The 12,720-nt window shown below is 26.6% G+C and overlaps 1 protein-coding gene across 1 annotated transcript; it reads left to right on the top strand.

Annotated features, from left to right (window-relative positions):
* Positions 1 to 3,546: 3,546 nt before the first annotated feature.
* LOC145837058 (7-dehydrocholesterol reductase-like) lies at positions 3,547 to 11,156 on the top strand. Its single transcript, XM_082944824.1, has 10 exons — positions 3,547 to 3,696; positions 5,277 to 5,499; positions 5,773 to 5,895; positions 6,937 to 7,084; positions 7,621 to 7,755; positions 8,448 to 8,519; positions 8,960 to 9,120; positions 9,589 to 9,739; positions 9,973 to 10,100; positions 10,475 to 11,156. The coding sequence occupies exons 1-10, from the start codon at positions 3,581 to 3,583 to the stop codon at positions 10,658 to 10,660; spliced, it is 1,443 nt and encodes a 480-aa protein (XP_082800950.1). The 5' UTR covers positions 3,547 to 3,580; the 3' UTR covers positions 10,661 to 11,156.
* The last annotated feature ends 1,564 nt before the right edge of the window (positions 11,157 to 12,720 follow it).

Genomic DNA, 12,720 nt, shown 5'->3' with positions numbered 1-12,720 from the left:
TTGTAGGTATAATTATAATGTACCTTAAACCTACACAATATCCCATAATAAATAATTACATTTACCTAACTACTACTGATATTGAAAAATACTGGGGTATTTTATAGAAAACTAGGAACATCATGCTAAAACATATTGTATCAAAGAACCATACAAACAACAATGATAAGGTAAAAACTTTACTTTAGAATATTTTAAGTAAATGGAGTTTAAAAATTCAAACTAAATTAATTAAAATTTAAAAGTTTAAATATGTTAAAAAAGATTATTGATATGAATTAAGGTTTAAGTAGTTTAATAACAATTTTATAGAAATTTATTTCTTGTTTAAAACTAGTAAAGAGTAGTTTTTCTTTTATTTTAAAGTTTTTTTTTCGATTCTAAATAGTAAATTTATTTATAGTAATGAAAACAAACGTGTTAAAATTGAAATTACAAAAAAAATTACACAAATCTACTTTTGAGCAAGTTTATATCTTCTCACAGTTCTTATTACTTACAAATTTTGTTAACTTATTACAAATTTTAAATAAAATTATTCAAAGCAAGTAGCTGTTTAAGCTTAAAGCAAGTTTGTACATAGATACATTGTATATTTTAATTCAACGATGTTTATAAAAGGTATTGCGCGATTTATATTGCAAAAGTTAAGCTTCAAATTTAAAAGTTTATTTTTATTTTTAACTACAGTTTTTACTTTCAATGAACTTTAAAGCTTTCAATTCGAACATTTTTAGCTTATCGTCGACTAATCGATAACGCCAGGCAGCAGAGTTTAAATAGAGAAAAGTTTCATTAGAAGAAGGCGCACTGTTGCACGCTTATAATCATGATAAAACAATGCTTGCTTTATTGTGCACTGGTGCGTTATGCCTCACATAAGTGAAATATTCTGATCTAATGTGACATTATTGATATTGTATATAGAGAGAGTATCAGTTACATTGCAGTTTTTGTTTTGTTTTTTATGAGGCTTATGATTAAAACATATAAAGAATTTAAAGTTTTTATATATTTTACAAGTATTTTTAAAGTTTAAATGTTAAAATAGTTTATATTAATTAGTTTTTTGTTCGTTAAAAATATAGTTTTTATAATTCAGTAAGTATATGTTATCGTTTTCATATTTAGTTAAAAGAATTATATGATATACAAAAGTATTTTCATTTTGAAACGAAAAATAGAAGTTTTTTTGTAAATTTTGTAAGCTTATGTTATGTTTTAAAAACTGAACCTAGATAGTATTACGAAATGGCTTCAGAAAAACTGAAAAACAAAGATTTTTACTTACAAATTTGTAAACATGAATGTAAAAATTTTTTTCACTTTTAAATGTAGATATCTTATTACGAAATACTAGGAATTCATATTTATTAATTTTTGAAAGAAAATTAATTTTTCATAATGTTTTTAAACCTAAATACAAGTTTTTTTTAATTGTTTTAGTAGACAATAAACATTGATGTCTAAAAAAATTAATTAGTTAAAAGCATTAGTTTAGTGTTTACATTTTTGAAAAACTTTTAGTTTTTTCAAGTAAAACACTATAAAATAAAACTATATAGGATCCAAATACTCTTAAAACTTGATAAATTTTTTACATCAGCATACAGCTGTTTATTAAAATGAATAAAAAATAATATGAAGCTACTTTAGCAGTTTCATACTTTTGAGCTGCTTTGTGCGTGGTTTTACAAGTACTTTCAATTTTACTTTCTTTTGATTAAGTAGTTCAAATTTTTCTCTAATTTGTATTTTTCAACTTATAGCCAGCGATAAAGGCAAACTTACTTTTCTGTAAGTTTGACCAATTTAAGTTTACATTTGATCACTCTCTCTCAAGTAAAATGTTGTTTTAAATAGACATTTCGTTTGCTTTATGCATATAATTGAAAAAGTACATGAATAAACTTTTTTATCGACAATTGTAGCTTAATTTTAAAATAATATTTGTTTTACTTTTAAGTAGGTATTATATTAATTTAAATGTTTATTGAGCATTTTCAATATATTTTATTCAGTGCTTTGCAAACAATACTTACTTTTTATGTCTACTTATTTATTATAAGTTTAAGCTTATTTTTTAACCTTATAAACTTATAACATATAACAAGCCTGTTTATAAGTTTGTAAGGTTGTTTGTTATAAGTTTTAAAATAAAAATAGTAAATATACCGACTCTAATGTAATTATAACCAAAAATAAATCGTCACTTAGCTAAATTTTTTTTTAAATGATGTACATCCAACACTTTTACTTGATAAGTTTTCGTTTTGTACTGGTTTAGTTTTGATAAAAGAAGGTTAGTACAAACAAAGTTTATAAAACACAGCTTCAAGTCATTTAAAGTCACAACGCAAATGTTTATTTGTTTTAACTGCAACAACAAAATGTGCAAAACGTTTAAGCAGCTAATAATTAAAACCGATATGAACAAGTACTTGAGCAAACAATCAAAGTTCATTGTTTATTTTCACAATTACAAGCAGTTTTTTTGAGCAAGACAGTTGAAATTTGTATCAATGACAGCAACTAAATTTAAACAACTTTGTTTATTCATACTTAAGACCAACTATCTACCTTTTGTAGACTTATTTTAACTGTTTTTATACTTTTGGCGTTGTGAGAGATTATAACTTTTACTTCAAGCTATACTTAGAATGCAAAGTAGCACTTAAAGTCTTTCAAACGCGTTTAAGCTAAAACTTAATCTTAAAATTCAATAGAAAATGAGCTACTTACTTTTTTTAGCGTTTAATAACTATTACAGCTCGTTTTGGTTTAGTTTTCATTAAAAAAAGTGATAGTTTGGTATTTCCTTTCAATAATTGTTTAGTTGAATATATATTTTTTTTTATTACACTAAAACTAAATACTGACATACTTAATCACATAAATCACAGAATGTTTTTTTACTATTAGTAGCAATCAGTTTTTCACGACCATACTAAAGCTATCAATACTAAATACATGCAAACTTTTTTTATTAAAGTGTTTCTTTATAAATCTAAAGTCTTTGGTTGTGCTTGTTTATTAGAAGGTTCATAAAGTCTTTTCAAAGTTTAAACAAACTCACAGCAAAGGAAATTTGCATGCAAAATTATGCGTTAGCTTTATTTTACATATAAAACAGTACAAAGCCTGTATTTTATATCACTTTTTTGGAATTTTTTTAGTTAGTTTAAATAGTTATATACTTTTATAATAAAACTGTCAGAAGCAAACTCTTTTGCATGATATTTAAATAGATTTAAACATAAAAAACAACTGCTACACACGCGTATTAGTTTAAATAAAAGATTTAAAACAAAAAGTTATTACAGTTCATTTAAAACAAGCTAAAATACTTGGTTGTGCTTGTTTCATTACAATTGTCTTGATAAAGTCTTTTTAACATTTAAACAAAGTACAGCATAGAAAATTTACATAAAAAATTGTGTGTCAGTCTTGTGTTACGTCATACAAAAAAAAAGTTAACCAAGAAAATTTGAGAAAGTTTTCCTATTTCACACTTTTAATGTTAAAGTAATCCTGTTTTGCAGTACATGTAATAGAATCATAGGTAAACTAAAACAAGGTCATGGCAAAGAAAAGTTCGCCTCAAAGGCGTAAACACGTCACGATAAAGCAGGAAAAGGAAAAATCTCCGGCGAAGAAAGCTGAGTCGAAAGAATTTCAAAACTGGGGAAGGGCATGGTTAGTGAGTTTTCAAGTGTTTTTGATGATAATTTATTAGTTTCTAGATATTGGTTACTTAATATTAAGCAACCGACTAAATATTATTATTTAAGCTTTGGTAAGATTTTTTAAGAAAAAGGTTGTAGCAAGTTATTGATCAACTTTTAAGTTTAGATAAATCATATAAATTGCATGAAAGCAAATAAATTGTTTTTGTTAGCCTTTTTTTTGTATAGTTTTAAGTTTTTCTAGAAATGAAATCTTAGGTTAATTACTTAACTAGGTTAGTATAAACATTCTAAAAACAGTTGAATTACAAGTAAAAACACTAAATTAATTTTGGACACAACAAGATTATATTACATTAAGTTCGGTTAAGTTTGAAAAAATTAAAGTTAATTTTCTTTTATAATCTATAAAGACTCTAGAAACTTCAAAAATCTACCATGGCTCTATATAATTACAAATAATAAGTTCCACAAAAAAAACACTTGTTAATTTCCAAAAAGCAGTACTAATGTGTAGACTACTATTATTTCAAAGTTTACATAAACAAAATTGAACTATTGTTTTCTTAAATATCATTTTTTAATTTTCACTGTATCAAATTTAAACAGGAAGTAGGCAGTTACTTAGCTGCTTTCTAACTACCCATTTCACTTAAAATAATCAATGAAAAGTAGGTAGGCCTTAAATATTTCATTTTTTTGAATACAAATGAGTTTAATGTACTAGTAAAACCTTTTTTACTATTTAAAACACTAAGTTAGTTTTGAACTTTTTGATAAAAAAAAATTAATTTAGTTCTTTTAAGAAACTGCAAAAACCATAGTTTTAGAGATTAATTTTGTGAGAATTAATATTGAAAATCATTCTACTTTGTCTAACAAGTTTTTAAACATACCTTTGAACGTGTGTTAAACAAACATTTAAAACCTTAAACACAAACAAAAAATACATATATTACTTTGTAAACTTTCTACATAAAAACTGTAACAAAATAAAACATAGCCTTAATAGTTCAAAAAATAGAAACAAAAAGAATTCTTTTAAAGCAAAAGTTTAACAAATAAAAATATATAATCGATGACAGCAAAAAGTTTCAAGTATCAAAAAAAAACTAAGTTTAACAGCTATTAACATTTAATTGAAGTCTGTTAAATAAACAATATTTACTACGTATAAGTTTTACTAGTGTTTTGTTCTACTTTCTTGGTAAGTATCAATAAAACTGTTTAATACTTAATTCACAATATAAAAGTACCGACTATTGTAGGAAAACAAAAAATTGCAAGCAAGTAGTTTAGTTTATTAATCAAGGTTTGATTGCAAACAAAGAAATAAAAGTTAAAAAAAATTCGAACTACTTTTTTTGCAAGGCACTTTGTAACAAATACAAGCCAATTAATTCAATTTTATCCATCAAAATCTATACTAACTTAGATCTATCTCAACTTTCAGTATATTCTTATTTTATAAATATCATTTAAATTTTTACATTCTTACCAAGAGGTCATACTATAGTTGGCACTCGTTAAACTTTTTTGATTTAAAACTAAAAATAATTGTTCTTTACAATGCAATAATTTTTCTCGCAGGCAAGTATCGACTTCAACGTTACTGGGATGCCTCTTCATACTAACGGTTTGCCCCTTCATACCAACAATCTTCTACATCACCCTTCATCACTTCGGAGGGTCCTTCACTGACGTCATCAAATACGTAACGAAGGATGACGTGACCATGGATGACGTCATCAGCAAGTTTCCGGTGTTTTCCATGGAAACCACTAAGATTTACTTCGCGTGGATCGCGTTCCAGGTTAATTGTTGGTTTTGTGAATAAAAATTATAAACTTTGCAGAACACTTGAGTTAAAAGCTTTTCTTTTGGACAACAATAATAAAAAGTCGAAGTTCAAAGATTTTGATAATTTAAGTTGTTTTTTACATAATCAGTAAAACTTTCAATTTAATCTTTTACATAATAACATTTTTATACTGATTATCTGAAACAACTATATAAAACTTATAAGCGTATTTTAGCATAGCGTTGAAACATATGCACCGCTAAAACTTTCGATTTCAATCCACAGGTTGTGTTAGCGGTTCTACCGGACGTACTGCAGTACATAGTGCCCGGATACGTGGGGGGAATTCAGCACGGTGCCATCACTCCGGCAGGACAGGTTCCCGCCTACAACGTCAATGGTCTGCAGGTGAGATGAGTTTTGAATATTAAAAAAAATAACAGTAGTGGTATGTGTTTCCAACATGTTTGAAGAGATTAGTAGATATTTTTCGCTCTCTTTGAAAACCAATGGTAAAAGTTAATTGGTCTGTTTTTAAATGTTTTTTAATTTACCACGTTTTTTATATCTAAACAAATATTTTTATAAGGTATAATTTGTTGTTTAAATTAAAACTAAATTTAGAACTAGTTTTTGAACTTATGCTAACTATAGATCGAAATAAGCGGTTTTTCTGAATTTTAAGCCTGTCATAAGATATTTATTAATTACTATTAAGATTTTATTTATATATTAACAATGCAAATTTTGGCGAGATGTTGAATCTACAAAAGCTTTCAATGTTTTGTTTAAAAATTATTCGTCAATATCATATTAATAAAACTTATTTAATGATGATGTTTGGGTTAAAACTTATTTAATTTTTATTTTGGAAAACCAACAGTTATATTTTGTCGGACAACTATTTTGAAAAGGGTCAGTTGTTTTATTTATAAACAAATATTTTAAATGTCGTATGTGACATTTTAACAGAAACAACAATATTCCTAATGTTTATATAGAACTGAGCTTATTATTTTTTTTTTGCGTTTCGTAGGTCAAAATAAGCTGTTTTCTGTAATTATGATGTTAATACGATATTATTTTATGTAATAAAATACTTTTATAATAATTATTAATTGGAAATAATGATGTTTTGACTTACTTTTGTTCTTTTGAAATCTCATCAAGACTTAAAACTGATTTCAAAAAAGTTATTTAAAATAAAAAGGATCTTTGTTATGGTTTCTTTGATGTTTTATTGCCAAATTATTAACTTCACAGCCAGTTATTGTTAAAGTTCACAATTTTTACAAGCGTGTTTTTTCTTTAAAACATTTTACTACTATCTTTACTTCGTTAACACAATCAAAATTATCTTTTTTTGCAAAGTTTTAATACTTTTTCTAACAACTTTAAACTATTTATTATCACTTGTCAAATTTTGTTTATTATTCAACACATCAACAGGCGTGGGTCATCACTCACGGGTTGTGGTTCGCAAACATTTACTACTTCAAGCTGTTCAGACCGGCTGAATTATTTGAGAGAATGGGAGCTCTCTCGATTATTTGCAATATTTGCGGATACGTGCTAGCCTCGTTCGCTTACATTAAAGGTTAGTTTTTTACTAAATGATAAATTAAGCCTCAGCATATAAATGTTATCAGAAATCTAGTTTTTATTGAAACGTTATTTCTTAAAGCTTTCGTAAATATCAAATATCTTTTTTTGAAACTTAATATTTAAATACAAAAACTTTGCTAAACACTTAGTATAAACAGTTTCTTAAACTAACAATTTAGCAGAAAAAATCATATAACCTCATTACTAATATTTAGTTTGTTAAAAAATTCGTTAAACAGGAACTATAACATGGAAAATAAATCTTTTAAATCTTTAATAGACTTATTATTTAAATTTAATATAGTTAACTTTCTTCAATAGTTTTTAACTTTTGTGTACACCAATAAATTATTCTACTTAAGCTAAATAATTCATTTTAATAATATTAACTAAACAATAGAAATTAATCCTCACAATATGCAACCAGATTTTAAACTGTACATCATAAAACACATACTAACTTGAAACATGTTTCAGAACTAGTAAATCAGTTCTAAAGTTAATATATTTTAATATTGTATATTTCAGCATGCGTGTTTCCGAATCACAAGGAAGACTGCAAGTTCAGTGGAAACTTCTTCTACGATTACCTGATGGGAGCGGAGTTCCACCCGAAGCTGGGAAAATATTTCGACTTCAAGCTGTTCTTCAACGGCAGGCCCGGTTAGTGTTGCTTACTTATTTTTTGTGTAGGTTTGTTTTATCAAATTTTAGTAGTAAAAGTTTCACAGTGAGTTTGCAAACGGTTTCACATGCTTTTATCTTACACGGTTTTGTTACTTCCTTGTACTTTGTTGTGGTTTAGTCAAATGCTTGAAAAAACTGTTTGTAAGGCAAAAGCTTTTTATTAACCATTTAACACAAGTTTAATCTGAAATAGTAATGATTATAACTTCCATTAAGTACTTACTCTAGAAATATGTTAGTTTTTTGAAACACCTTGTAAGTAGAAGTAAATGTTTTCAATCACAAGTTATCATTTTATAGTAACTTAAAAGGTATTTACTTTTAGCAAGAAGGTTTTAAACACTTATATGCTGAAAAATACATATGATTTTTCAACAGTTTTACTTTTGTGTTATTTGTGTTAATCACATGCTTTAGTTACCCAACTAACTGTTGTTAGTTTTTTGAGTAATACTAAAATACTAAAAAACACTTTAAACTGTTTGTTGAATAGTAATAATGCTCTTAACTTTATTTTTAAATTTTATTTTCTCGTGATCATCGTGTAAGCGTAAAACAAATGTAAAGAATCAAACTTACAAAAATATTTGTTTCATTTCTTTGTAGCTTTATGTTAAATCAATTTTCCTGTGAACTCGCAACTAGTAGACTTGATATTTTCTAAACAGGAATAGTCGCGTGGACTTTGATTGACTTATCTGCTGCAGCTTACCAAATAGAAAACTACGGAAAGATGACAGGTAAATACAACATTTCAATAAAATTAGTTTAGCTAAACTAACTTTAAAGTTTCTCATAGTGTTATAAAAAAAATACTTTATTTTTTTAATGACACATCGTTTTGAATAACTAAAACAGCTGAAGTGTAGAAACAAACAAATTTGATTTTTCACTTGTTCAAAAATATATTCATAGATTATATAAACATGTTTAAGTATTGTCCACCATTAAATATATGAAACTAAACAAGTTTACGTTTTAAACTTTGCATTATACACATTTTAGCAATTTTTAGACACAAATTTTAACACATTTTAGACTTGATTAGGTTAGACACAAACAACATATTTTTTGTCAATAAAAACAAACAAAAACTACTAGTTATGCAAAACAGAAAGTGCTTCGTTGTTAAAAATTTTACGAATAAAACCAAAACCACATTGATAAATTATGACGTCAGACTCGATGGTGCTGATCAACGTGTTGCACGCCATCTACGTCATCGACTACTTTTGGAACGAGACGTGGTACCTGAAGACCATCGACATCTGCCACGACCACTTCGGGTGGTACCTGGCGTGGGGCGACCTCGCGTGGCTACCCTTCACCTACACGTTGCAGGTCGGTTGCTTTGGGTAATAAATCATGTAGCTGAGTGAAATAACTAAATTCAAAATGTTTTTTTTTTCAAACTTTTTAATTTTTCAAATCATTTTTGCTCGTTTTACAGTTGAAAACAAAACTTTGATTTAAAGAAAGTCTAATATTTTTCTTTTGATAAAACAAAATTTTGAATAAAAGTTTTATGTTTGAAAATGTCCGCCTTTTTCATAGATTTCAATATAAATTATCTAAAAGGACTGAGGCTCAAATTATTTTTTGGGAGACTTAAATCTTTAAGAGTATTTTCGGCTATGTTGTAAATTAAAACAAAGTTTTTGATTATAATAAAAACTCTTAGCTACATTTGTTTTTACTTTACATTAGCTGATTAATATGATTAGAAAGTTTTAATGTTGAAAAAAGGCTCCCAAGCAGACAGTTTTACATTTTTTGAATGTAGTAAGTATAATTTACTTTAATTAACAGGCACTGTATTTGGCATACAATCCGGTTGAATTGGGAGATGTCAGGTTTTACTCGATTCTTGTGCTTGGACTGATCGGTTACTGGATATTCAGATCGACCAACTCCCAAAAAGACAAGTTCAGAAAGAACCCGAAAGAATACACCGTTGCCGGTTAAATAAGTGTTTAATATAAATATAGTTTTTGTGACAAAAACTTTAAAATTGAAACAAAATGTCTTAGCAAGTTTTTTATAGCTATGTTTATTTAAACGGTCTTAAAATTGGAGCTTTTAATCACAACTTATATTTTACTATTGTTAGTTTTAAGATTAGCAGTCACAGAAACTAAAACAAAATTTCACAATAAAAAAACTTCGTTTACAAACAAAGTAATTTGCTTACAGGAGTGCCAGCAAAATACATCAAGTGCAAGTATTACTCCTCCGACGGCAAGCAGTACGAATCCACGTTGCTAACCAGTGGTTGGTGGGGCGTTGCTAGGCACATGAACTACACTGGCGATCTCATGGGGGTTGGTTGCTAAGAAACGCATTTTGCAATGTTACATTTATGCAGAATTATAAGTCAGCGCAGTTTTATTCATTTTCTTAGTACAAAATTTAACTCGAAATATTATGAAATACGATATTTATTAAACAGTGTTTATAAAGTCATCTAAAATTTTCCTGAGGTAAGTATTGTTTTGAACAACTAACATAATAAAACTTATAGTTAAAAAACAATTTTTGAATTTTCAACTTCTAATTTTAGAGTAAAGCACATGTTTATATTTAGAATAAATTTTATTTAAATCAATGCTTGTAGTCAGTTTTAGGAAGTGTTTATCAGAAGTAATACTAGTACCCATTCAAAACACTCACTTGCACACAACACAAATTTTTACAGTCGCTGGCATACTGCTTGTGCTGCGGGTTCGACCATCTCCTGCCCTACTTCTACGTCATCTACATGACCATATTGCTGGTGCACAGGATCTACAGGGACGAGGACCGCATGAAGGCAAAGTACGGGGAAGATTTCGAAAAGTACAAAAAAGTCGTCCCCTACCGACTCGTTCCCGGCATTTTCTGAATACAAAAATCTGAAAATGTGCACTTTACTTGTCGTTACTCATGTTTGTAAAGTAACTTTAACAGAAAAATAACCTTGTTGTTTTGTTTTGTATTGTTATATTTACCTTTTATTTTAAACTTTGTAAAAAACTTTAAATAATTTATTTATTTTCAGTTTAGTTATAACGAAACACCAACAAGTGTTAAAAAATAACTAACATTTGTTTTAGAAAGCCTAGTTAATAACTCAAACATTGAAAACGTTTTATATAATACTTTTGTTATATAAGTTACTCAAACATTAAACACTTAAAAAATACTCTTCTGATTCATTGCATTGTTTAAAACAAAATGTTTAATTTTTTTTCTTGGTTAGGAATGTATTTGAAAGAAAAAAACTGAGGTCTAACGTTTTCTACCTTTAATTCATTTATACGGTACCAATCTATAAAAATTATGAAAATATAAGTTGAAATCGCTATAACTTTATACTATAGAAAACTTGACTCTTATATACCTGTTTCTTTGTTTCTTTCTTTTTTTTAAATTTTGTATAAAATTTCAAAACATTCGTTTACTTTTGTTTTGTTGAGTTTAAAATAAAGTACATTATTTAATATGAGAAAGCTTATTGATGCTTTTTAAATAAAAAATTGACTAAATAATATCAATTAGACTTATTTATTTTAATTTTTTTATTTCCACACCAAAAGTACATCAGTCCTGTATAAGATTTAAATCTGTTTACACATTTAAAAATAAATTTGGATAAAACAATCACCATTGCATTATACTCGACGGGCTTATTGGCTTACTAACGGACTTGTTAAACAAAAGACTTGTTATATCGCCTAATTTAATTTTAACTTAATGATCGTTTAATAATCACTTTTGTGTACCGAAAGTATAATTGAGAGCATATTTTCAAATACATGTTATGAACATTGTGACTTAATTTCTTTAAGTCGTTATTACATACCTAAATTTTTGTTATGAAAATTAAAACATAAAGATTAAATCAATTCAATTAATATATAAATTAGCAACCGATACCACCTACAAGTACTAATACTATTTAAATACCAGTCCGTGGCCTAATTTTAGATTATTTTCAAGGCACAGTTTTCTATAAACTCTAATAATTTTTGCACTTGATTTGTCAAGACTAGACGTATGTTGATCAACGTATATAACAGATAGTTTTACAAGAGCTCAAGTTGTGGTAACTATACTTTTAAAAATTGATTCCAATTTCCTTTTAATCAAAAAAGTTTGCGAGGAACAGAAAAGCTTCATCATGAAACTCGGGTTAAATTTTGAATGTTTATATGTACCAGTGCAAATTGAATAAATACTTGATTAATTGAGATTTTAAGATTTATTTTCATAGACTTAATACAAGTTTAACTTTTATATATTCATTAAAAAATATTGCTAAAGTGAACAGCTGTAAGTATTATTTACCTTAAAAACAATAATTAAATAAAACACTAACTTAAGATATTTTTAGTACTTTTTAGATCAGTCATTAATGAACAAATCATGAAGATTTACGTCTGAATTCAACTAATTATAAAGCAAAAAAAAAAAACAAGTATAATAACTTAAAATATTTAGCAGTTTTTTTTTTATTCGTAGATATAACGTTTTTAATTTATCAAACAGTTATACTTATGTTTTGATCACAGCTTGTTAAGCTAAGTTATCATTTTTAACTAAGATTTTAATTTTTAGTTGAACTACGTTTTTTAAAAATCATAATAGTTAATTTGATTAGACTAAAACTAAAATTCCACCTTAAATACATCGCAAAACTTTTTTAAAGTAAACTAGTATAATCATTTTACAATACTCAGTTTAATAAAATAAGTATAGCCTAATCTTTTACAATACTTAAAATAAAAACAGATTACTAATAAGGTTGTTTAAGGGCTTTCTAAATCTGAATGTTTTTTTTATTAAACTGAAAAATTATGAAGGAGTCTGTTATTAAAAGTTTGATGTTATTAAGTGTTTATTTGTACTCGTTTATTAACTTTTACTTTAGAAAAACTGTTTTACTTTAAACTAGTTACATTA

Source organism: Thalia democratica, chromosome 5 (genome assembly GCF_965202585.1).
Source record: "Thalia democratica chromosome 5, ktThaDemo2.hap1.1, whole genome shotgun sequence".
NCBI lineage: Eukaryota > Metazoa > Chordata > Thaliacea > Salpida > Salpidae > Thalia > Thalia democratica.
The sequence above is the reverse complement of the archived record's forward strand: the minus strand, read 5'-3'. Positions and strand labels throughout refer to the sequence as shown.